This window comes from Bos taurus, chromosome 23 (genome assembly GCF_002263795.3).
Source record: "Bos taurus isolate L1 Dominette 01449 registration number 42190680 breed Hereford chromosome 23, ARS-UCD2.0, whole genome shotgun sequence".
In the NCBI taxonomy this organism is placed as follows: Eukaryota; Metazoa; Chordata; class Mammalia; order Artiodactyla; family Bovidae; genus Bos; species Bos taurus.
In genome coordinates, this window is record NC_037350.1 from 2,577,551 (window position 1) to 2,604,189 (window position 26,639).

Sequence of the window (26,639 nt, forward strand, 5' to 3'; positions counted from 1 at the left end):
ACTCTACTGAAAACAAACCAAATTAGAAGAAACCAAACATCTGTCATTTAAATAAAGTTTTTCCAAGCACTGGAGGATTAAAAGAAAAATAAATAAATATATATATACTTTATATATATATATACATACATATATATATAATATGGCCTTCCTCAATGGCCCAGCTGGTACAGAATCTGCCTGCCAGTTCAGGAGGTTCAAGAGGCAAGAATTTGGTCCCTGGGCCAGGAAGACAGCCTGGAGAAGGAAATGGCAACCTGCTCCAGTATCCCTGCCTGGAAAATCCTATGGATAGAGGAGCCTGGCAGGCTGCAGATCTTGGGGTCTCAAAGAGTCAGACATGACTGAGTGTGCGCATACATATTTTATACACACACACACATACGTACACATACATGCACACATACATTTGAAAAAGAAACTTTGTCTAATAAGAACTACATTGCAAATTGATGGTCAGCACTACCAGGCAGTCTGAAATGGCTAAACAGCAAGCAGACTAAGAATCTGAAACACTTCTTATGGAAAAAAAATTACTTAATTTCTGTATAGTTTAAGTTTGCTTTTCAAAAAAAAAAGGGAGGGCAGGAGGAATCCTCTGGGAGAATAGTCTACAAAACGGATCATGAAACAGAACTAAGTTGGGAGAACAGTATTTTGTCCACAGGAAGGCAGGTGGATTTTATTATAAGTATCATAAGAGACAGTGACCATACGTGACTGAATGAAATTCCTCTACAGATACCAGAAATTCCACATGAATAAATAATAATGACAGAAAGATACATAACAGTAAACAGAATTGAATGTGTTTTTAATAAAGACTTTGTTTTCCATTTTAGTTCAATTTTACTGAAAGCAAACTTTAATAGCCTTGGTTAACAAATGGCATATGTTATTTGACTTTCAAAGTGATTTTCCTTTGAATCACCTTGAACAATATCAAATAATCTTCAAATGACCATTCTTCTTCAGCCTAATGAAAAGGAAAGATATACACAAATATTAAGTTAGATGTTCAGAGGTTTTTATTATAAAGCCAAAAATGGAACCATATCCTCCTAACACCAATTCTAAAGTTCAACTTCCCATCTTTTCTTAATGCTATTCTAAGATTTATCAAGAACAATGTACACATTTTCAACTATATCACCAAGAAAAGCAAAACTAAGTGCAGCAATTCTTATAAATCAGAAGAGATGTTCATGGAAATGGAACAGACAGGGAAGGTGTTCTTGAGAGCAGTTGCCATTCATAAAGCAATGAACAGATGGATACCATATTCCACTGTGCTCCTCACCTAAGGAGACCACAGGAGTTTTAGGTCAGATTTATGTGAACACCGAAGGAGAAGGCAATGGCACCCCGCTCCAGTACTCTTGCCTGGAAAATCCCATGGACAGAGGAGCCTGGTAGGGTCTCAAAGAATCAGACACAACTAAGCAACTTCACTTTCACTTTTTACTTTCATGCATTGGAGAAGGAAATGGCAACCCACTCCAGTATTCTTGCCTAGAGAATCCCAGGGACGGGGGAGCCTGGTGGGCTGCCATCTATGGGGTCGCACAGAGTCGGACACGACTGAAGCGACTTAGCAGCAGCAGCAGCCAGCAGCATATGAACACCGAATAAGGAGTCATTGAGATTTATATTTGCCATAAAATCTTGACATAGTGTTACTTTTAAGTCTTTAAACTATTTTGAAAGATTTCTTCATTAAAAGGCATTTAACAGTTTTAGATTTAATATGGTCACTAACTTCTTGAGAATTTTTGGACTGTGAAAAAGAGAGGTTAATCAACCTTTCAAAAACTATAAACAACATACATTTTTACATATTTCAAGGTTTTAATATCATTATTAATTTCCCCAGAAGCACCAATTAGATTTGCCTTTAAAATAATTATTAATGGTTATGTTGAGTAAAATTTCTAAGTCACATTTTCTCCTTCTCTTAAAAAAAAAAAAAAAAACAAAGTGAAAAATAAAAAGACAGTTTAAACAACACTAGTACTGAAAGGAAAGTGAAAGTTGTTCAGTTGTGTTTGACTCTTTGCAACCCCATGGACTATACTAGTACAGAAATATACTTGTAAATGATGAATCATTCATCAAAACTTGAAAAATGAGTAGCCTTATTTTCACTCATTTATAGGTCAACACATAAAAGTAAATATTGGCTCTAATAGGTTAAGCACGACTGTATGTTAGAAGCAAATATTAAAATATGAATATAGAAATAGGACCAAATCACTGTAATACTTAACAGTCTCAACTAACCATTTAGAGAAATACTCAGCAATGGGAACACAATGAGTAACATTTGCAATTTTAAATTTTCTAAAATTACAAGTAAAAAGGTAAAAAGAAATGTGAAATCAATTTAAATAATACATCTTATTTAAATAAGTATTGTTTATGATCATTTCAATATGTAATCAATATAAAAATATAATTACTAAGATATTTTACACTTGCTTTTCATATTAATTCTTTGCAACCTGGCATGCATTCTCCCCTTATGGCAGGCAGTGTGCTGGAGTGGACAACACTGGCTTGTGTGTGGGAGCTGTGCACATCTCTTCCCAAGTAAGGGTTTGAACATCACGTTGATAATGTGTCCAGTAGGAGTATTCACACAACAAAAATCAGCAAGTGACACAAGTCAAGGTCTTTTTCTTTTCCCAGGAGAGCTGGTCCCTGAACTCACCACTGCCCTCAGCACCTCTCATTGTGGATCATCCACACGTCAAGCGCTGAACCGTCACTGCATGCAGCTGTGCCTGCAACTGGAGAGCCCAGATCAAGCATGCACAGACAGTCAGGCTTTCCGAGTTAGCAACCTGGAATATTTCAAATGTCCAGTTTTCTAGAAATTATTATAAAGTTTGGAAAGAAACAAGTAGGCAGGGTCCATTCACAGGAGAAATGAATACAAACTGTCCCCCTGGAAGCACAGGCATTGGATTCATCTGACAAAGACTTGACATCAGCTGTCTTGGGGGTGAAGTCGCTCAGTCGTGTCCGACTCTTTGCGACCCCGTGGACTATAGCCCACCAGGCTCCTCCATCCATGGAGTTTTCTAGGCAAGAGTACTGGAGTGGGTTGCCATTTCCTTCTTTTGGTCAACCACCAAAAAAAAAATACACATTCTTCTCAAGTGCACAGGGACCATTCTCCAGGATAGACCATCTGTTAGGTGGCCAAACAAGACTTAATAGTTTTAAAAATACTGAAATTATAGAAAACGTCTTCTGTGATCAAAGTGGGGTGAAATTAATTACACAAAGAAAACTGGAAAATTAAAAATATGTAAAAATTAAACACATTCATAACCAATGGGTCAAGGAATGAAGAAAATCATAAGGGTAATTGGAAAATACTTTGAAACACATGAAAACAAAAATACAACATCCAAGCCTTATACAGAATGTAGAGAAAGCAATGCTCATGGGGAAATCTCCATCTGTACACACTACAATAAAAAAGAAGAAAAAGCTCAAATCAATAACCTAACTTTAATACCAGAAAAAGAGCAAACTAAACCCAAAACCAACAAAAAGGAAATAAAAATTAGAATTAAACAAAATAGAGAAGAGAAATACAATAGAGAAAATTAAAAAACAACTTGTTACTTTGAAAGGATCAACAAAATTTGACAAAGACTGAATAAGGAAAAAAAAAAAAATGAGACAAGACACCAAGACTAAAATCAGCAATGAAAGAGGGGACATTACTAATGACCTCACTGAAAGAGATCATAAGGGAATACTACAAACAACTTCATACCAATAAATTAGGTAGCCTCGATAAAATGGACAAATTGCTAGAAACACACAAATTACCAAACCTGACCTAAGAAGACAGAAAATCTGAACAAACCTATAATAGTCAAAGAGATAGAGTGTTTAAAAAGTTCCCAACAAAGAGAGCCCAAGACTAGCGACTTCACTTTCATTTTTCACTTTCATGCATTGTAGAAGGAAATGGCAACTCACTCCAGTGTTCTTGCCTGGAGAATCCCAGGGATGGGGGAGCCTGGTGGGCTGCCGTCTATGGGGTTGCACAGAGTAGGACACGATTGAAGTGACTTAGCAGCAGCAGCAGATGGCTATCAAACATTTAAAGAGTACGAATGGATGGCATCACCAACTCGATGGACGTGAGTTTGAGTGAACTCCAGGAGTTGGTGATGGACAGGGAGGCCTGGCGTGCTGCAATTCATGGGGTCGCAAAGAATCGGACATGACTGAGGGACTTAACTGAACTGAATGCTTCGCAAGTGAGTGAATGAAAGCTGCTCAGTCATGTCCGACTCTCTGCGATCCCATGGACTGTAGCCCACCAGGCTCCTCTGCCCATGGGATTCTCCAGGCAAGGATACTAGAGTGGGTTGCCATTTCCTTCTCCAGGGATCTTCCCAACCCAGGGACTGAATCCAGGTCTTGCGTACCTCAAGTAAATTCTTTACTGTCTGAGCCACCAGGAAAGCCCAATTGTCTCAAGTCCTTCTCCAAAAAGGAGTCAACACTTTCTAACTCAACTCAAGAGGCCAGCTATTACCCTGACAGCAAAGCCAAAGAAAGATATCATTAAGAAAATTACAGACCAATAAACCTTATGAATCCAAGATACAAAATATCTAGCAAACCAAATCTAGCAGCACATTAAAAGTATTATAAACCATGTCCAAGCAGGATTTATCCCCCTGATGCCAGGGTGGCTCACAGATGAAAACTGATCAATGTGTAAACCACAGACAAAAACCACACCGTCACTTCAGATGCTGAAAAGGCTTCTGAAAATATCCAACACACTTTCATGTTTAAACACACACACAGAATAGAAAGGAACTTCCTTAACATAATGAACGGCATCTATGGAAAACCTATGGCTAGTATCATATTCACGGTGAAAGACGAAGTCTTAGCCCTGAGATCAAGAATAAGCAAGACAAGGCTGCCTGCTTTCACTGCTGCTATTCAAAAACACACTGAAGTCCGAGTCAGAGCAAATAGGCAAGAAATAAAAGGCATTCAAATGCAGATGAAAAAGGCAAAACTATAATATATATCCACAGATGACATGATCTCATATACAGAAAAATCCTAAAAAATCCGTTAAAAAAACTATTAGAGCAATAAACTACGCAAAATTGCTGGATACAAGAACATTTCTTTGTAGAAACCACTTGTAGTTCTAACACTAGCAATCAACTATCAAAAAAGGACACAAAGTAAAAGTTCCATTTACAACAGCATGCAAAAGAATAAAATGACTAAGACCAGGAGACGAAAGACAGGTATGCTGAAAACTGCAAAACACTGCTGAAAGAAATTAAAGACCTAAACAAACAGAAAAAGAAAAAAAAATCCCTTGTCCACAGATAAAAACATAATATTGAGAGGATATCGATACTACCCAAAGCAAACTACAGATTCAGTGGAATCCCTATGAAAGTTCTAATGGCCTTTTCTGCAGAAATGAAAAAGCCAGTCCTTAAATTCACATGGAATTGCAATGGACTCCAAACAGTCAAAACAATACTGAAAAAGATGAAGTTGGAAAATTCAAACCTCCTGATTCAAAATCTACTACAATTTTAGTAATCAAAAAAAGTGTTATATGGCAAAAAGACAAACATACTGACCAACACTATAGAATCTTTGGGAACCTTGATTGTACAGAGTATTGAAATAAAGCCATATAATTACATCCCATGAAATTTTAACAAGGGTCTTAAGATGATTACGATGGGAAAAATGATCTTTTCAGTAAATTATGCTGGGACAGATGGCCATCTACATGGAAAAGAATGAAGATGGACTTCTGTATATCACATCATATACAAAAATTAACTCAAAGTGGACTGATGACTTAAATATGAGTTAAAACTTTAAGACTCCTACAATACATGTGTCCATTTTCAATAACTTTGAATTTGGCAATGGACTTTCAAATATGACAGTAAACTATAAATAACAACAACAACAAAAACATACTGGATTTCATCAAAATTAAAAACTTTTGTCCCTCAAGTGAAGTGATAGTCACTCAGTTGTGTCCGACTCTTTGCAAACCCATGGACTATATAGTCTATGGAATTCTCCAGGCCAGAATACTGGAGTGGGTAGCCTTTCTCTTCTCCAGGGGATCTTCCCAACCCAGGGACTGAATTTGCATTGCAGGCGGATTCCTTACCAGGTGGGCCACAAGGGAAGCCCAAAGGACACTATCAAAAAAGTACTGATAAGACAACCTCAGAATGGGAGGAAAAAATTGCTGTTATAGACTCAATGTTTGTGCCCCTCACCTCTCACCAAAGTTTGTATGCTGAAATCCTAAGCCCCAGTGCAATGGAATGAGGAGGTAGGGCCTTTGGGAGGTGCTCAGTGCTTTGTAAGAGAGACCCCAGAGAGCTCTTGCCACCTTCTGCCTCGTGAGAACACAGCGAGAAGACGAAGAGAGCCATCCATGAGTCAGGAGGCGGGGCCTCTCCAGGCACTGAATCTACCAGGGCCTTGACCTTGGACTTCTCAGCCTCCAGAACCATGAGGGTAGAAGTCATCCACCCTACAATAACTTGTTATAGCAGCTCACACAGACCTAAAAAATCAAATATTATCTGATAAGAGCCTAGTATCCAAAATATATAAAGAACACTTAAACTCAATAATAAAAAGACATCCCAATTCAAAATGGGCAAAAGATTTGTACAGACATTTCTCCAAAGAAGACAGAGAAGCCATCAAGCACAAGAGATGCTCAGCATCACTAGTCATCAGAGTAAATGTAGGTCAAATCCCCGACAAGGTACCACTTCACAAGGTGTTAGGGGCTGAACTGTCTTCCTTCAAAAAGCTAATCCCTCCTGCCTCAGAACAGGACCCTATTTGAAGAAAAGGTCTTTACAGAGGAAATGAAACTAAAATAGGTCATCAGGGTCAGTCTGAATCCAACCCAATTGGTGTCCTTATAAAAAAAGGAAATAAAGAATACACAGAGGGAAGATGTGATGTGAAGACACACAGGGAAAATGTCCCATGAAAAGGAAGAGACTAGGGTGATGCATCTACAGAGCCAGAGATGTCAGGCTCAGATGGTTATAACTGACAAAAGGGGGCAGGGTGACAGGTTTTGGCAAGGAAGTGGAGAACTCAGAACCCCGCACAGCACAGCTGGTGGGATATGAAACTGTATTGCTGCAGTGGAAAACGGCCTGGTAGCTCCTCAAGAGGTTAAACACAGAGTTATCCTATAACCCAGCAATGCCACTTTTAGGTGTACACCCGGAAGAACTGAAAGCAGGCACTCAGACAAATAGTTGTATGTGAACGCCCACAGCGATGCTATCAGACTATACAGCCAAAAGGGGAAACAACTTACTGTCCATTGAGGGGTGAACGGATACACACACACTGGAATATTATTCTGCCACAAAGAGGGATGAGGTACTGGCAGACGCTACAAGGAGGAACTTTGAAAACATGCTCAGCGAAAGAAGGCAAACACAGAAGGCCCCTGTTGTGTGACTCCATTCACAGGCGGCCCTGGCACGGACACACCCGTGGAGCTGGCTGGCTGCCAGGCGGGGAGGGCTGCCCCCAGGGACCGGGCTTCACCGGGTGACAAGCTGGCTGGTGCTAGCTGCACAACACTACGGATGTGCAAAACCTACTGAATCGTACGCCTTTAAATGGTTTATTTCATATCATGTGAATTTTATCTCAATAAGAAGAAAAGTAACTAGGACTTTTGAAACCCTGTTTCCACCTGTAAGTGGAATTATTCTCATCTTTATTTCATATTATTTGCCAGGGTTTAAATAGTTTATTAAACACATTCCTAAATTTAGGTACATAAAAATCATTATTCACCTCACAATAAAGGCTTTCCCTGAAAGAAACCAAAAAGAATTTCAACTGAATTTAAAGTAAAAAGAAAAACAAGCAAGTCGTGCAGAGCAGGCCAAAATATAAAACCAGAGAAGAGGTCCTGTGTCCAGCGACAGAACAAGCACATCACTTGTTTCTGCATAATAAGAGAGAAAAAACACTAAAGGGTACAAGCATTCACAGACTGCAATAAAAGGTATTAACTCTACCTTGACATATATTACAAAGAACTACCACCTTTAAGTTATCGTGTATGCAGCAATTACTGTTCTTTATTAAATTCTATGAGAATTAATGATATGCATGCATGACTCAGCATAGTAAAAAGAAAACTTTACAACTTGAAAAGGATACAGCACACTGTTCCAAGTGCCTGTGAAAAAACTACAATGTGAAAATTTCATGTGTATCTTTTCACAATAGAAAAAAAACTCTTCAGAGAAATGAAACTATTTAAGATCAATTAAAGATTTTATTCTCAATATTTTGAATGCAGATTCTTCTTAAATTTCTGTATCATACTATAAAATATTACCATTTCATTATAAAACTACAATTTTTTATACAAGAGGTGAAGGCAAAATGAAAACTAAAAACCAAAACTCAAGACATCGAAATTTGGCAGGAACTACTGATAGGGATGGTTAACTGAACAAACCAGCAAAGCACTGGCAGGATTATTACCTCACTGGAAATTCTTAAAAGAAACTGAGCTTAAAATGCATACCAGTATTTCAAGGAGAAGAATGGACGGTGTGGGCAAAAAATTGGCCAATATAGCTTATAAACATACGTATTCATTTGGTCACCAGCGTGGACAGCTCAGAGAGAATTTTCCAGGGTTCCAAACCCCTGAACGTTTTACAAGCAGAGAAAACAATGGCCTTTGCCTCAGGTGTTTCAAGGGTGTTCCTGTAACCGACAGCTTAGAAGACACAGAACGTTCCTGGAGCCATGCTCACTGCCTGGGGGGAGGCCCCAGAGCCCCACTCTGACAGAACCCCGCACAGGCAGCAGTGCCTGCCTTTCTCAGCCCGCTCCGTGGGAACTGGGGCTCAGTGGGCGGACACAAGAGAAGGGCAATGAACTGCAAATGCTGCTGTCACCTTTCTCCCATCATCTACGAAACTGCAGCAGCTAGTTTCTTCATTAGCAAAGAGAACAAAACTTCAGACCATTCACCGCTTTTAACAGGGGCCAGACACTACAGTGCTGGGAGGATAGGGGGTAGAGGCTGAAACCCTCACAGCCAAAGACAACAGGTCAGCTCTCACTACTGCTATTAGCACCTTCCCGTCAGGCACACGACCACTTAATTTAAACTTCATAAATAACACTAGACTGTTCTGTTTAACCATAAGCGACTGCTTATGAGAGTGAAAATAAATGTTTTAAGTATACAGTGTGGCTAATTATTAATATCAAAAGCTCCCACCACAAGCTTCTTCCCTGACTGGTCTATTCTCAAGATGCAGTTCCTTTAACCATTTCCACTTTGGGGCCATACAGATTGTTGCCTATATAATTCTAAGTTACATGCTGATACTTTGGGTTCTTTATTTATTAACTTAATCTATAGAAATCCTGCCATGAAAGATGGTTATTTGGCTCTTTATGTTACTTGGACTTCCCTGGTGGCTCAGATGGTAAAGTGTCTGCCTACAATGCAGAAGACCCAGGTTCAATCCCTGGGTCGGGAAGATCTCCTGGAGAAGGTAATGGCAACCCACTCCAGTATTCTTGCCTGGAAATTCCCATAGACGGAGGAACCTGGCGGGCTACAGTCCATGGGGTTGCAAAGAGTTGGACCCAACTGAGCGACTTCACTTTTCTTTCATGCTACTATCTACCCATTCTCTCTTTCTTTCCATTAAAAAAATTAAGGTATACATTTTCATGCAGTAAAATATACCCCCCTTTAGTGTATAGTTTAATTTGGACAAACTCAGTCATGACATCACGTCCACAGTCAGACAAAACATCTCCATCATTCAGTCAACCCCCAACCCTTTGTAACCAATACCTCCTCCATTCCCAACAATCACTCTGCTTTCTGTACATAGAAGGAATCATATCTGATGTCTCAACTAGCATGGTGCTGCCTGCTGGACATACCAGAAGTTTGTCACTTTTTTATTGCTGAGTAATATTCCATTGCATGACTACAGGCAATGCAATATTAGAGACATTGTGGGTTCGGTTCCAGACCACTACATTAAAGCGAGTACTGAAACAGAGTGAGCCACAAATTTTTTGGTTTCCTAGTGTGTAACAGCAATATGTCTTAAGGAAACGTTATGTATATTTTAAAAAATATTTTAATTGTTTCTTTTTTTTTTGGCTGTGCTGGGTTTTCCTTGCAGTACCTGGGCTTTCTGAAGTTGTGGCATGAAGGCTTCTCACTGCACTGGCTTCTTCTTGTTGCAGAGCATGAGCTCTGTAGCATGGGATTAGTGGTTGTGCATGGGCTCAGTCACCCCATGGTATGTGGAATCTTCTAGGACCATGGATCAAACCTGTCCCCTCATGGGCAGGTAGACTCCTAACCACTGAACCACCAGGGACCTCCCAATGTTCATATCTCAATTTAAAAATCCTTTACTACAAAATAACACTAACCATCATCTGAGCTTTCAGCCTGTCATAATCTTTTTGCTGCAGGAGGGTCTTGCCTCAGTGTTAATGGCTGATGACTGATCAAGGTGGTGGTTGCTGAAAGCTGGGGGCAATTTCTAAAAATAAGACAATGAAACTTGCAATGTTAACTAATTCTTCCTTTTGCAAATGATTTCTCTGCAGGACACAACGCTGTATGATGGTACTGTACCCACAGGAGAGCTTCTTTCAAAATTGGAGTCAGTCTCCTCCAATCCTGCTGCTGCTTTATAAAATAAGATTACAGAATATTCTAAATCCTTTGTTGTCATTTCAGTAGTCTTCATAGAATCTTTACCAGGATTACATTTAATCTCAAAAAAACACTTTGTTGATTCATAAGAAACAACTCCTTCATTCAAGATTTACACTAAGATTATAGCAATTCAGTCACACCTCTGAGCTCTACTTCTAATTCCAGTTCTTGCTACATTCACCGCATCTGCAATTACTTCCTCCAGTGATGTCTTGAACCCCTCAGTCATCCACGAAAGTTGCAATCAACATCTTCCAAACTCCTGTTAATGTTAATATTTTGACCTCTTCCCATGAATCATAAACATTCTTAATGGTATCTAAGATGGCGAATCCTTTCCAGAAGGTTTTCAATTGACTTTGCCCAGATCCTATACAGTTATAACCTTACAAAACATTTCTTAAATAATAAGACTTGGAAGTTGAAATTACTCCTTGACCAATGGGTTGCAGAGTGGGCACTGTGTTAGCAGGCAGGAAAACAACATAAATGTTGTACGTCTCCATCGGAATTCTTGAGTGTCCAAGTGGATGTTCAATGAGCAGTAATAATTTGAAAGGTTATCTTTTTTCCTGAGCAGTAGGTCTCAACAGTGGGCTTAAAATATTCAGTAAACCATGCTGTAAACAGATGTTCTGTCATCTAGACTGTTCTGTTCCATTTACAGAGCACAGGCAGAGTTGTTGCTGTCCAGTCACTAAGTCGTGTCCAACTCTTTGCAACCCCACAGATTGTAACCCACCAGGCTCCCATCCATGGGATCTCCCAGGCAAGAATATAGGAGTGGGTTGCCATTTCCTTCTCCAGGGGATCTTCCCAACCCAGTGATCAAACTTGCATCTCCTCCTTGGCAAGTGAATTCTTTACTACTGAGCCACCTGGGAAGCCCTTGGTGGTAAAGAATCTGCCTGTCAATGCAGGAGACACAGGAGACTCGGGTTCAGTCTCTTGGTCAGAAAGATACCCTAGAGGAAGAAATGGTAACCATTCCAGTATTCTTGCCAGGAAAATCCCATGGACAAAGGAGCCGGGTGGGGTATAGTCCATGGGGTTGCAAAGAGTCGAACACGACTGAGCACGCATGCATGCACGCACAAGCTCCAACTTAAAGACCGGCTGCGTCAGCCGCTGAGAGTCAGCCTGTCCTTTGAAGCTTGGAAGCCAGGCATGTCAGACTTCTCCATCCCAGCTATGAAAATCCTAGATGGCATCTTCTGCTTGGTGGCTACACTGTGGTCTAGTAAAGCCACCTTCATGAATTATTTTAGCTAGATCTTCTGGAGAACTTGCTGCAGCTCCTACATCAGCATTTGCTGCTTACCTCACATTTTTAAGTTATGGAGACGGCTTCTTTCCTTAAACCGTATGAACGAACCTCTGCTGGCTTCAGACTTTTCTTCTGCAGCTTCCTTACCTCTCTCAGCCTTCACAGAATTGAAGGGAGTTAGGTCCTTGCTCTATATTAAGCTTTGGCTTAAGGGAATGTTTCCCTTGTGGCTCAGCTGGTAAATAATCTGCCTGCAATGCAGGACAGCTGGGTTCAATCCCTGGGTTGGGAAAATCCCCTGGAGAAGGGAAAGGCTACTCACTCCAGTATTCCGGCCTAGAGAATCCCAGGCACTATATAGTCCATGGGGTCACAAAGAGTCGGACACAACTGAACAACTTTCACTTTCACTTCACTAAGGGAATGCTATGGTTGGTTTGATCTTCTATCCAGAGACTGAAAGTCTCACCATACCAGCAATAAGGTCTTTCTTATTATTCAGGTGTTCATTGGAGGAGCACTTCAATTTCCTTTAAGAACTTTTCCTTTGCTTTCATAGCCTGGCTAACTGTTTGGTACAAGAGGCCTAGCTTTCAGCCTGTCTTGGTTTTTGACATGGTTTCCTCACTGAGCTTGATCTTTTGATTTTAAGTGAGAGATATATAACTCTTCCTTTTACTTGAACACTTGGAGGCCACTGTAGAGTTATTAATTGGCCCAACTGCAATATTATTGTGTTTCAGAGAGAAGGGAGGCCCAAGGAAAGGGAGAAAGATGAGGGACTGGCGTGTTAGTGGCGCAGTCAGAACACACCCAGCATCCACTGACTGTCACCTTATACGGGTGCAGTCTACAGTGCTGCCCTCAACATTACAACAGTAACATAGGTCAGAGCTCATAGGTCGCCAGAACAAATAATGAAAACGTTTGAAATATTGCAAGAACTACCAAAAGCTGACACAGAGATATGAACTGAGCAAATGCTATTGGAAAAATAGTGCTGACAGACTTGCTTGCCACAAACCTTCATTTTGAAAGAAAACACACTATCTGTGAAGCACAAAAAAGTAAAGCACAATAAAATGAGGTATAACATATTTGTTTATTCAATCACATATGAAGAACACTGGGCTGTTTCTAGTTTTGGGGAATTAGAATAAACCTCTCTAAACACTTACGCACAGCTTTCTGGGTGGACTTAGGCTTCTATTTCAATGGTATAATTATCTAGAAGTGCTATGACTAAGTCAAACAGTATGCACAAACTTAACTTTATAATAAACTGCCAGCTGCCTTCACAATGGCTTTACCATGCAGAACCCCAGTCTACAGGTATCAGACTTCCAGTCATTCTGCATTCTGACCAACACTTGGTACTGTCAGGGTTTTGTTTTTTTTTTTTAATAATTAGACCAATTCAAATTGACATATAGTTTTAAAATCACATTTCCCTAATATCAAATGATAAACACTTTTTTCAAGCATTTACTTATTATTCAAATATTTGGTGAAATGTCTGCTCAAACGTTTTACTTACTTAAAAAACTATTTTCCTATTATTGAGCTTTGAGAGGTCTTTATATCTTTTAATTCTGAAGACAAGGACTTTATGACAGATGTGATTTGCAAATATTTTTCTTCCAGTCTTGGCTATTTTATCATTCTCTTAACAATATTTGTGCAGGACAAAAGTTTTAATTTTCATAAAGTCTAATTTACCAACATTTTCTTTCATTGAACATATCAAGTGCAAGGTTACTCAGATTTTCTTGTTTTCTCCTGGAAAGTTGACATTTAGATCTCTGATCCACTTTTAATTAAGTTTTTCAAAAGTGTGGGGTAGGTATCTGGGTTCTTTTGGGGCAACAGCAGAGGTGGTGGGGGATAGGGACTAGAGCTAGTACAGTTGTTCTAGAACTACCTGTTGAAAAAATTACCTTTTCCTGTTGTCATCTCCCTAGAACCACACTGTTTTGGTGTGGTTAGAGCTACAGCAGCTCAACATTAAGCCCTGAAACCAGGCAGTGTGTGCCTCCAACTCTGTTCTTTGACTGCTTTCATCAGTGTCTCAGCATAAAGATCTTGCACATATTTTATAAATAAATTCATTTAAAAACATTTATGTCTTTTTGATATGACTGCATATGATAAAACTTTTTACATTCTGGTGGGTTCTTTGAGATTTTTTTTCATAGATAATCACATTCAGAATAGAGGAAGGTTTTCTTTCTCCCCTTCTAATCTGCCTTTGATTTCTTTTTCTTGTCTTCTTATAATGGTTACAGTCAGAGAACACTGTCTGATTTCAATTCATTTAAATTTGTAATGAGCTTTTTAAGACCCAGAATGTGACCTAACTGGGTGAGTCTCCTCACCTGCTGTGGGATGGCATGTCTACAGATGTCAGTGTGGCTCAAGGCATCTACACCCCTACTCATTCTCTGTCTGCCCACGTCAGTCATTCCTGAAAGAGCAGCGCTCAAGTCTCCAGATGCCACTTGTGCATCTGTCCAGTTCTCTACTCAGGTCTCTCTCTTCTTACTTCGTGTGTTTTTAAGCTATGCCGTTGTGGTATGAACACTTAGGATTCTGGTGTCTTGTTGGTGACCTGACTTCCATGCTTTTCTCTTCTGGGGGAGGGCTGAGGAACAAATGCAGGACTACCTATCATCTTTGGCTTTATTGTGTTGTTCAATTCTGGTCTTCCTAAGCTGGATACCAAGATCATTCAAAAAGGATGATAAAATGTGATCCTATAAATATGCTTTTATGCAAGTAGGTGATGCCAGTTAAATCACAATGATCTCTCCTCTGACCAATAAAAATTCTGATTATTTTAATAATAATATTATAAAACTTAGCAGAAGATACAAGTACTTCTTAATGTTGATGGTATCTTTTTCAAATAGTTATTCTTTGAAATAAAAATAGCTCTGAGTTTTACCTTAAATGCATTTAAATGATATTTTTCTTGACTTTCTTTTAATATTTTAACATATACTTGGAGTTTTTAAGATCTAATTTCCTCTTATGCCAAGCTGCAACTAAGTATCCATCCAAATGTTTTACGTGATTTTTCATCCATCAACTTTATTCCTTTTAGAACACAGCCCTAAGCTGCTTTACTCTATTGAGAACCACTCAATAAAGCCATTATATAAGAGTACAACATTATCTACAGCCCGCCCACATGCCCTGTGCATCTTGAAAAAGGTTACAAAGCGGGTCCAAAGGATCATGCTTCAACTAACTAAGGGATCTACTTGCAAACTAAATGGAGGAATGCAATGGAGTCAGAGCTAAGAATGTACAAACATGTGCTCGCTTTGACAGCACATATACTAAAATGGGAACGATACAGAGAATATTAGCATGGCCCCTGCATAAGAACGACACACAAATTCATGAAGCACTACGTATCTTTTTCAAAAAAAGAGAATGTACAAACATAGTCATTCCTGTTAAATAAAAGCATCACTCTTTTCAATAAACATCTTAATAGCCTATATTTTTTTAAAAGTGATTGTTCATGAAGTACCCATCAGCAGACAAATGGATAATGAAGATGCGGTACATATATACAATGTAACGTTATGCAGCCATAAAAAGAATGAAATATTGTCATTAATATGGATAGACCTAGAGATTATCATACCTAATAAATCAGACAGAGAAAGACAAATACTGTATGATTTCACCTGTATTTGGAATCTAAAAAACAAAACGAACAATATAAATAAACAGAGTCAAAGATACAAAGAAAAACAGATGTTTACTAAAATGGAGGAGGTGAAATATTGAAACAGAAATAGCGAATCACTATGTTGTATACCAGGGACTAACATGGTGTGAAGGTCACTTTGAAAACCAACTAACCAACCATGGAAAAAAGGATCAGATTTGTGATTTTCAGAGGTGGGGTTGTGGGAAGGGGAACTGGATGAAGGCAATCAAAAGGCAGGAACTTCCAGTTGTAAGAAAAATAATTACTAAGGATATAATGTACAACATGATAAATATACATTATATATGAAAGTAAAGAGAGTAAGCTCTAAGAGTTTTCATAACAAGGAAACAACACTTTTTTCTATTTCTTTACTTTGTATGTATATGATGACATACGTTTGCTAATTTTACGGTGGTCATCACTTCACAGCATCTATACATCACAGCACTGTGCTGCGCCTTACACAGTGCTGTATGTCACTCTTGTCTCAAGAACACTGGACGAAAAAAAGACCACAGGCATGTACAGCATGGTCACGATGTAACAGAGAAAAGCTAATACTGCTTGGTTAGAGAGGGGCTGTCTTTGCTTCCGTCTTTATCAAGCCCAGCCTCTCTGACGGGTTCTTTTCCTACAAACAGGCTCAGGTCCCCAGTAGCCCCAAACATGCAGGCAAACCACCCAAGAGGCTCATGCTGACAGAGCCAACACTTTCTGTGAGGTGTGCTCGCTGCCTGCGAGTCCAAGCCGCTGCCTCACTCACTCCTCAGTGTGTCTGTGGTCTTGCTCTGCTTTCCCTGAAATGTTGACGCCTCTCACCGAATCCAGCTGCCTCTCCTCAGGCCTAATCCCAGACAGTCTCTCCACTACAAAGGACTCTGTCTCTCCACTACGAAGGACTATACCCTCCTCTCACAGTTCTCTGCTGACTTTTGTAGCCAGCACTTCCTAATGCATTTCTTCCCTTTTCCCCCATTTCTGCTCTGTCCTCTCTGATTCTACTTCCTTCCACTATCTGACAAAGGGAAGTGTGAGCCAAGATTGCATCCTGAGTCCTGGCTTTGACTCCCTCGCCCTCTCTCATTATCTGCTCCCCTCTCCCAGAGAAAACTCATGACAATCAGCTCTAAAGCAGAATGGGGTTGAGAAAACATCATGGAGTCAGAGGCCTGGCTTCCATCTCTGGTACCAATGACTCCGGAGCTATGTGCCCATATTACACTCCCTGCCCCAACTCCACAAAAGAAGCACTCCCCTCTAATGTTCATTCCAATCAAATTGATTGTTAGATCTACAATTCTAACCCAAAAGAACACCAGATTTCCAGCTGGCACTTCTCTAACACACTACAAATCTGTCATTTAACTGTCCCAGCTCCAAACCTAATCTCTCAAACCAACAAAAACTCCTTTCAAGTGACCCATTAATGTTGATATACTGGTGCTACCAATACCTTAAGCTTGAAATGCTAGCAATCCTATACACTTATTGCCTTTTATTCACACTTTCTCTCTTCCTAGCCACCTCCCATACACTCATGGTCTAATTCACAGAGCATCCCTTCCAAGAAGTGATCCTCAGCCTCCCAATCTGATTACCGACTCCTGTATGCAGAAGAACCAAGACACTCTATGTGTGCCTCTCTCTTAAGACTTAGGTTTTATAGGAACATGGATTTATCCAATTCTTCTTAGCATCTGCAAATAGCTGGGCACCTTGGACACTGCCTTTTCCAGAGGATGGAAAAACCAAGATACGAATTCAATTCATTAAACTCAATATAAACTCTGGACACAGTAGAAACAAAATTTTCTAAAATAATTATTTTTTTCAAGAAAAACTGATATATAATGAATTAGATGTTCTGGCTCTAAAATAGTGTTCTTCTTAAGCTAAGAAAGCAGAAACTCCTTTTAAATGCCTTAAAATCCCAAGCCAACTTCACAGAGAGAGCGCATGTCTGCAAACTCACAGGTTTTTTTAAAGCTTATTTATTAAAAGACACACTCTTAAACATTTGCGATTCCCTTCGAGCATTTCTTTTTTTACCTAAGTGGTTTCCAAGACAAAGCATCTGATGAACCGTTGGACCTGATGAACTATCCTCCTAAGTGTGGATATGATTAGTAAATCAGAACACACAGGCTGCACACACTGCTCTACATTCTGCTTCAACCTCCAGCAGCACAGTCTCCAAAACGCAACACAATGTCATTCATTTTCAGCTTCATTAATAAGCTTCAATGCATTCCTCTAAAATCTTATTTTCTAAAATGCCCCCCATTGAGATAGTAAAGCAAATAGAGAGACAGGGGAAAAAAAGGGGGGTTTCAGCTTTATTACACAAAAATGTTGCCTAGCAGAAAAAAGAACGAGAATGTCCAAGGAGTCTAAACCAGAGAAGCCAAAGCTTTGGCTTCATTCACTTAGAAGAGGGGCTGTCCGATGTGAAGCCAAGGAGGCAGTACACAGCGTCCCTGCTGGAATATGACATGAAACCCAGGGCCTGTCCACTGTCTAGTTGTTGAGACTGCGGGGAGGGTCCGACCTACCTGGCTGATCCCTGCGGGAGGGATCTTGTAGGCCTGCAGTTTCTGCCTCAGCAGCTCGGGGTCACTGTGTCGGAACGGGCACCCTGGAAATGACAAGCAGCACAACAGCAGGTTATCCACCCAGACTCAACACAACACCACGCTCGAGAGACTCCTGAGCACCCCCAACTGTCCAACAGCCTATAAATAAAAGGGTTAACTGCCCATGGGTGCAGCTGCTTTCCTCTCTTCATCTAAGTGACAGCTAAGCTGTGCGTTATCAGGGCACTACAGGCTTGAGAGTGACACAAAGCTTTCAGCATTCTCAGGAGAGGCCGCCCACTCACGAGGAAGGGGAACAGCTTTAATCATGCTACTTGCTAACAACCTGACATAATCACCAAGTAGCTATGAAGCATTTTACCTAAAAATTTCATTCAATCTTTCAATCGCACTTTTATTTTCTAGTTTACAAAAATACATAAAAGCATAAAGGAAGATAGACAGCATAAACAAAAAGAAAAAATGTGAAAACTCTAGGAAATATAAAAATCTCACATCATTTACAGATGTTAATTTTATGCCTACTTCCCCACATCTAAGGTCAGGGCCAGCGGCCGAGAGGAGCTACCCCACATCCAAGGTAAGGAGCAGTGGCTGCGCATTGCTGGAGCAGCCGTGAAGAGACACCCCATGCCAAAGGTAAGAGAAACCCAAGTCAGACGGTAGGCACTGAGAGAGGCCACCAGAGGGTGGACAGACAGAAACCACAACCACAGACAACAAGCCAATATGATCACATGGACCACAGTTTGTCTAACTCAATGAAACTAGGCCACGCCAAGGGGGCCACCCCAGACAGGAGGGTCATGGTGGAGAGGTCTGACAGAATGTGGTCCACTGGAGAAGGGAATGGCAAAGCACTTCAGTATTCTTGCCTCGAGAACCCCATGAACAGTATGAAAACACAAAATGACAGGATACTGAAAGAGGAACTCCCCAGGTCGGTAGGTACCTGATATGCTACTGGAGATCAGTGGAGGTATAACTCCAAAAGAATGAACGGATGGAGCCAAAGCAAAAACAATACACGGGTGTGGGTGTGACTGGTGATAGAAGCAAGGTCCAATGCTGTAAAGAGCAATATTGCATAGGAACCTCGAATGTCAGGTCCATGAATCAAGGCAAATTGGAAGTAGTCAAACAGGAGATGGCAAGAGTGAATGGCAACATACTAGGAATCAGTGAACTAAAATGGACTGGAACGGGTGAATTTAACTCAGATGACCATTATATCTACTACTGTGGGCAGGAATCCCTTAAAAGAAATGGAATAGCCATCATGGTCACAAAAGAGTCCGAAATGCAGTACTTGGATGCAATCTCAAAAACGACAGAACAATCTCTGTTCGTTTCCAAGGCAAACCAGTCAATATTACGGTAATCCAAGTCTATGCCCTAACCAGTAGCACTGAAGAAGCTGAAGTTGAACAGTTCTATGAAGCCCTACAAGACCTTCTAGAAATAATATGCCAAAAAGATGTCCTTTTCATTATAGGGGACTGGAATGCAAAAGTAGGAAGTCAAGAAACACCTGGAGTAACAGGCAAATTTGGCCTTGGAGTACACAATAAAGCAGGGCAAAGGCTAATAGAGTTTTGCCAAGACAACGCACTGGTCATAGCAAACACCCTCTTCCAACAACACATGAGAAGACTCTACACATGGACATCACCATGTGGTCGACACTGAAATCAGATTGATTATATTCTTTGCAGCGAAAGATGGAGAAGCTCTATACAGTCAGGAAAAACAAGACCGGGAGCTGACTGTGATTCAGATCACGAACTCCTTATTACCAAATACAGACTGAAATTAAAGAAGGTGGAGAAAACCACTAGACCATTCAGGTATGACCTAAATCAAATCCCTTATGATTATACAGTGGAAGTGAGAAATAGATTTAAGGGACTAGATCTGATAGATAGAGTGCCTGATGAACTATGGACGGAGGTTTGTGACAATGTACAGGAGACAGGGATCAAGACCATCCCGAAGAAAAAGAAATGCAAAAAGGCAAAATGGCTATGTGAGGAGGCCTTACAAATAGCTATGAAAAGAAGGAAAGTGAAAAGCAAAGGAGAAAAGGAAAGAAATACCTATTTGAATGCAGAGTTCCAAAGAATAGCAAGGAGAGATAAGAAAGCCTTCCTCTGCGATCAATGCAAAGAAATAGAGGAAAACAATAGAATGGGAAAGACTAGAGATTTCTTCAAGAAAATCAGAGATACCAAGGGAACATTTCATGCAAAGATGGGTTCAATAAGGACAGAAATGGTATGGACCTAACAGAAGCAGAAGATATTAAGAAGAGGTGGCAAGAATACACAGGAGAACCGTACAAAAAAGATCTTCACGACCCAGATAACCACAATGGTGTGATCACTCACCTAGAGCCAGATATCCTAGAATATGAAGTCAAATGGGCCTTAGAAAGCATCACTACAAACAAAGCTAGTGGAGGTGATGGAACACCAGTTGAGCTATTTCAAATCCTGAAAGATGATGCTGTGAAAGTGCTGCACTCAATATGCCAGCAAATTTGGAAAACTCAGCAGTGGCCACAGGACTGGAAAAGGTCAGTTTTTATTCCACTCCCAAAGAAAGGCAATGCCAAAGAATGCTCAAAAGTGAAAGTGAACGTGAAGTTGCTCAATCGTGTCCAACTCTTTGGGACCCCTTGGACGGTAGCCCACCAGGCTCCTCCATCCATGGGATTCTCCAGGCAAGAATACTGGACCAGGGGATCTTCCCGACCCAGGGATCGAACCTGGGTCTCCCACATTGTAGGCAGATGCTTTACCGTCTGAACTACCAGGGAAGTCTGTTTTTAAGAATGCTCAAACTACTACACAACTGCACTCACCTTACATGTTAGTAAAGTAATACTTAAAATTCTCTAAGCCAGGCTTCAGCAATACATGAACCATGAACTTCCAGATGTTCAAGATGGTTTTAGAAAAGACAGAGGAACCAGAGATCAAATTGTCAACATCCAATGGATCATTGAAAAAGCAAGAGAGTTCCAGAAAAACATCTATTTCTGCTTTATTGATATGCCAAAGCCTTTGACTGTGTGGATCACAATAAACTTTGGAAAATTCTGAAAGAGATGGGAATACCAGACCACCTGACCTGCCTCTTGAGAAACCTGTATGCAGGTCAGGAAGCAACAGTTAGAACTGGACATGGAACAACAGACTGGTTCCAAATAGGAAAAGGAGTACATCAAGGCTGTATATTGTCACCCTGCTTATTTAACTTATATGCAGAGTACATCATGAGAAACACTGCTCTGGAAGAAACACATGCTGGAATCAAGATTGCCGGGAGAAATATCAGTAACCTCAGATATGCAGATGACACCACCCTTATGGCAGAAATTGAACAAGAACTAAAGAGCCTCTTGATGTTGAAAGAGAAGAGTGAAAAAGTTGGCTTAAAGCTCAACATTCAGAAAACTAACACCATGGTGTCCAGTCTCATCACTTCATGGCATATAGATGGGGAAATAGTGGAAACAGTGGATGACTTTATTTTTCTGGGCTCCAAAATCAGTACAGATGGTGACTGCAGTCATGAAATTAAAAGACTCTTAGTCCTTGGAAGGAAAGTTGTGACCAACCTAGACAGCATATTGAAAAGCGGAGACATTACTTTGCCAACAAAGGTCCGTCTAGTCAAGGCTATGGTTTTTCCAGTGGTCATGCATGGATGTAAGAGTTGGACTATAAAGAAAGCTGAGCACCGAAGAATTGATGCTTTTGAACTGTGGTGTTGAAGAAGACTCTTGAGAGTTACTTGAACTGCAAAGAGATCCAACCAGTCCATCCTAAAGGAAATCAGTCCTCAATATTCATTGGAAGGACTGATGCTGAAGCTGAAACTCCAACACTTTGGCCACCTGATGCGTACAGCTGACTCATTTGAAAAGAGCCTGATGCTGCGAAAGATTGAGGGCAGGAAGAGAAGGGGATGACAGAGGATGAGATGGTTGGATGATCGATTCAATGGACATGGGTTTGGGTGAACTCCGGGAGTTGGTGATGGACAGGGAAGCCTGGCATGCTGTGGTTCATAGGGTCGCAAAGAGTCGGACACGACTGAACGACTGAAGTAAACTGCACCCAAAGTGCAGAGTCCATACAAATTTAGAGGAATCCCAGATGGAAATGAGATGAACAAATAGGAAAATACTTCACAGAAAAATGACTTATAGGAGGTATACAGAGTCTCTATATTATTTCATAAGAAAAATAAAGATAGACTGCTAAAAACATTGGCATAAACAAGAACACAGAAAATATCTAAAAGCTGTATACACCAAAATCCAGGAAATTTTAGGTATTTTAATAAGAAACTGCAATGATAACTCAACATATTTTATTTAAAAGTTGACACAGGAAGCAAGGGCAATTTTTTTTCAGTCATAGCTGATGGACCTGTAAGTTAATTAGAAACAAGTGTGCATTATTAATGAAATCAATGGGAATTTGGCTGCCCCAGAAGCTAAACAAATATGGTTACCAAAAGCCTTAACTACGAATAAAAGCACACATGATAACACTGCTGCTGCTGCTGCTGCTGCTGCTGCTGCTACTAAGTCGTTTCAGTCATGTCTGACTCTGTGCAACCCCAGAGACGGCAGCCCACCATGCTTCTCCATCCCTGGGATTCTCCAGGCAAGAACACTGGAGTGGGTTGCCATTTCCTTCTCCAATGCAGGAAAGTGAAAAGTGAAAGTGAAGTCGCTCAGTCGTGTCCGACTCTTAGCGACCCCATGGACTGCAGCCTACCAGGCTCCTCTGGTCCATGGATTTTCCAGGCAAGAGTACTGGAGTGGGGTGCCATTGCCTTCTCCGATGATAACACTGGATTTCTATAAACTATGAAAGTCACAAAACTCATGGTAGCATATATTTTATTAAGATCAACACTGTTTAGTACTAGGAAGTGTGATGAGCAGGTGCACAGCATGTGGTTAAGAGTCTTGAGCTGCCCTGCCTGCATCTGAATCTTGGTTTACCAGCTAAGGATTGGGGGGCTGTGTGCATGTCTGCATCTTGTTGACTCAGCTTCACTCTCTGTCAGCATGGGAAATACGTAGCGGAGCTCCTGTGAGAATGGTATATAAAGCCCTTCCACACGCCCAGCATAGAGGAAGCACACCTCAACATGGGTTAGCCAACATTATTATTCTTAAAAAAAGTCTTATAATGAAATTGCAAAGGATCCCAATGAGAAGGAAATGAGGCTTAGTTAAGTCCAGAATTATTAAAAGTGAAAGTCGCTCAGTCATGTCCAACTCTTTGCGACCCCATGGACTATACAGTCCATGGAATTCTCCAGGCCAGAATACTGGAGTGTGCAGCCCTTCCCTTCTCCAGGGGATCTTCCCAACCCAGGTCTCCCGCACTGTAGGCAGATTCTTTGCTGTCTGAGCCACTAGAATTATTAAAAGACAGTAACAAGAGACAGATTAACTGAATTGTCCAAACTGCACTTGAAATACTGCCCATGCCTATATGAAAAGGTCAGAAAGGGCAAAGCCATGAAGAAACCAAAGATTGACAAAAAGCCACAGATGACAAAAAGCCTTTCAAAGCTTTGCTCACAATAAAAAAAAAGAAGAAACATCCACCTTAGGAGTAGGGAAGCTGGTGTTTTTGACAAATGACAGAAAGAAAATAGAATTCAGCAAGTCCGAACTTTGCTTCTATTGTCTAACAACCTTCCCAACTGGAAAGGGCTGAATTCACAAGGTAACTGAAGGTAAAGGGAGTGTAGATACAACTCATGGTGTTCTAGACAAGTGTTGAACAAAACTGCCCAGCACACATTTGTGGACGGAATGGATTAACAGTCTGGAATACAGTTCTACCTATATCGACTCAAGATTGGCTAAACAACCATTCCTGGCAGCATTGGTTAATGAAATGCTGTCAACCTAGGGGACTACAGAGCTGTGCAAATTACACAAACCTGAAAGGATAGAGACTTCAGGTTTCCAGCTTGGCACAGAAAGAGCAAAGAAGTTTTCACTTCATCCCAGCAAGTAAAAAGTTGAACAGACTGGAAATCAACAACTCCACTCAGACCCATCAGAGAAATGAGGTAACAGGGCAAAGCACTGCCCGCCAAAATTAGAGAGAGAGGCAGACGCAGAGAACCACAACATATCAGAGCAGAAATCTCTGCAGGAACCAGCACTGGTGTAGGAACTTCTACCCTGGAACTGACAGATTTATGGTCTCTGTGTGGATGACTCTGAGAGACAGAAACTCCAGGGCAACCGGCCAGAGGAGGCCATACTGTGCAGCTGAATGTCAGGGGCCCCACTATGTGCTCACAGCATGTAACAGAGAAACCCACTCATGTTCTGGCATGGGGCAGATGCACCATCCTTAAATACTCTGGAGCACTCTGTTCTGTTTAGCAAGGCTGCCCTCAGGAGAAACTATCTTACCTGAGTCTCACCTGTGTGGGGGAATGGAAATGCCCAGCTCTAGCCTCCTCTGACCACTCTGTCCCCTTGGAAGCAGGGAAGCTGAGAATCATTCATGAAGTTCACAGCCACAGGCACACTAAACACTGTCTATAGTCATCCCCCTCCTGCTCACCAGCACATCACTACAGGCGAGTGTACTAGATTTCTGTACATCCTGTATGTCACATCTACCTTTCAACAAAAAATTACAATATGAAGAGACTGAACACATGTCAGAACCAAAGCCAGATATGGCAGTGTGTTGGCATTATCAGACTGGAAATTTAAATTAACTATGATCAACATGATAAGGGCTCTACTGGAAAAAGTAGACAACATGCAAGCACAAATGTGTAACATAAGCAGACAGATGGAAATTCTAAGGAAGAATCAAAAAAGATATCAGGAATTAAAACACTAACAGAAATGAAGAATGCCTTTGTTGGACTTATTAGCAGACACAGCTGAGGAAACAAACTCTATGCTTCAGCATAGGTCAATAGAAATTTCCAAAAGCAAGAAAAGGAAAAGAGATTGGGGAAAAAAAAACAAGAACAAAATAGCCAAGAACTGTGAATAACAAAGGTGTCACATATGACAATTGGAATCCCAGGAGGAGGAGAGAAAAAGGAAAAGAAGCAATAATGACAGAGAATTTCCTCCAAATTAATGTTAGATACCAAACCACAGACCCAGAAGGCTCAGATAACACCAAGCCCAAGCAGGATAAATGCCAACAGAAGACAGTGAGGCATATTATATTACATTATATTATTATAGTATAGTATATTAATAGTTTAGAAAATCAATGACAAAGGAAAATCTTAAAAGAAGCTAAAGGAGAAACATCTTACCCACAAAGAAAAAACTTTTCTTGAACTTATCCTCAGAAACTATGCAAGAAGGGAGTGGAGTGAAACAGTTAAACTGTGTAGAGAAAAAACTCCCTCAAACTCAGAATTGTGTACCCTACAAAATTCTCCTTCAAAAGAGAGAAATAAGGAGTTTCTCTGACAAACAAAAATTGAAGTAATATGTTTCCAGATCTCCAGGGCAAGAAATGTTAAAAGAAGTTCTTCAAAGACAAGTAAAATGATATAAACCAGAAATTCAGATCTACCCAAAGAAAATCTGAACATCAAAGAACAGGAAAACAAAGCAAAACCTTTGCTTTTCTTATTCATAACTAATCTAAGATAAAAGTTTGTTCAAAGCAATGGGAACAATGTATTCTATTATGTAGGTTTATGTACCTATCTGCATGTGTTTATATATTCTTATTATAAATGAAATGAATGACAGAAGGATACAAGGGAAGTAGAAATAACTCATTATTATAAGGCACTTGCATTACTTGTGCCTGACATGGTGACCCAAAAAGAGACAGATTAGTTGTACATATATATGAAAACTCCTTAAAAGTAAAACCAAGTTAGAAAGTAATAAAATAAGTATAATAGATACGTTAAAAAGAAAAAAAATGGAATCATCTAAAATGCTCAGTTAAAACCACAAAAGGCAAAAAACGTATGGAAGAGAAAAACACAAAGAAAAAGGACAACAAATAAAAAACAGTAACAAACACAGCTGCATTAACCCAACCATATCAATCCTTACTTTAAACGTGATGCTGCTGCTGCTGCTGCTAAGTCACTTCAGTCGTGTCCAGCTCTGTGCGACCCCATACATGGCAGCCCACCAGGCTCCCCTGTCCCTGGGATTCTCCAGGCAAGAACCCTGGAGTAGGTTGCCATTTTGTT

The 26,639-nt window shown here is 40.4% G+C and overlaps 1 protein-coding gene and 2 non-coding genes across 3 annotated transcripts in view; 2 read left to right on the forward strand and 1 right to left on the reverse strand.

Annotated features, from left to right (window-relative positions):
- PRIM2 (DNA primase subunit 2) overlaps positions 1–26,639 on the reverse strand; it is a 333,897-nt gene that overhangs the window by 17,007 nt on the left and 290,251 nt on the right. The window contains exon 12 of the mRNA NM_001079594.2: positions 18,354–18,436. Within this exon, the coding sequence (NP_001073062.1) occupies positions 18,354–18,436 (83 nt within the window). The remainder of the gene's footprint in view (positions 1–18,353; positions 18,437–26,639) is intronic.
- Positions 9,525–9,596, forward strand: TRNAC-ACA (transfer RNA cysteine (anticodon ACA)). Its single transcript has one exon. It is a non-coding gene; the product is annotated as a tRNA-Cys (tRNA).
- LOC112443931 (U6 spliceosomal RNA) lies at positions 15,392–15,498 on the forward strand. The gene has a single exon (XR_003032332.1). It is a non-coding gene; the product is annotated as a U6 spliceosomal RNA (small nuclear RNA).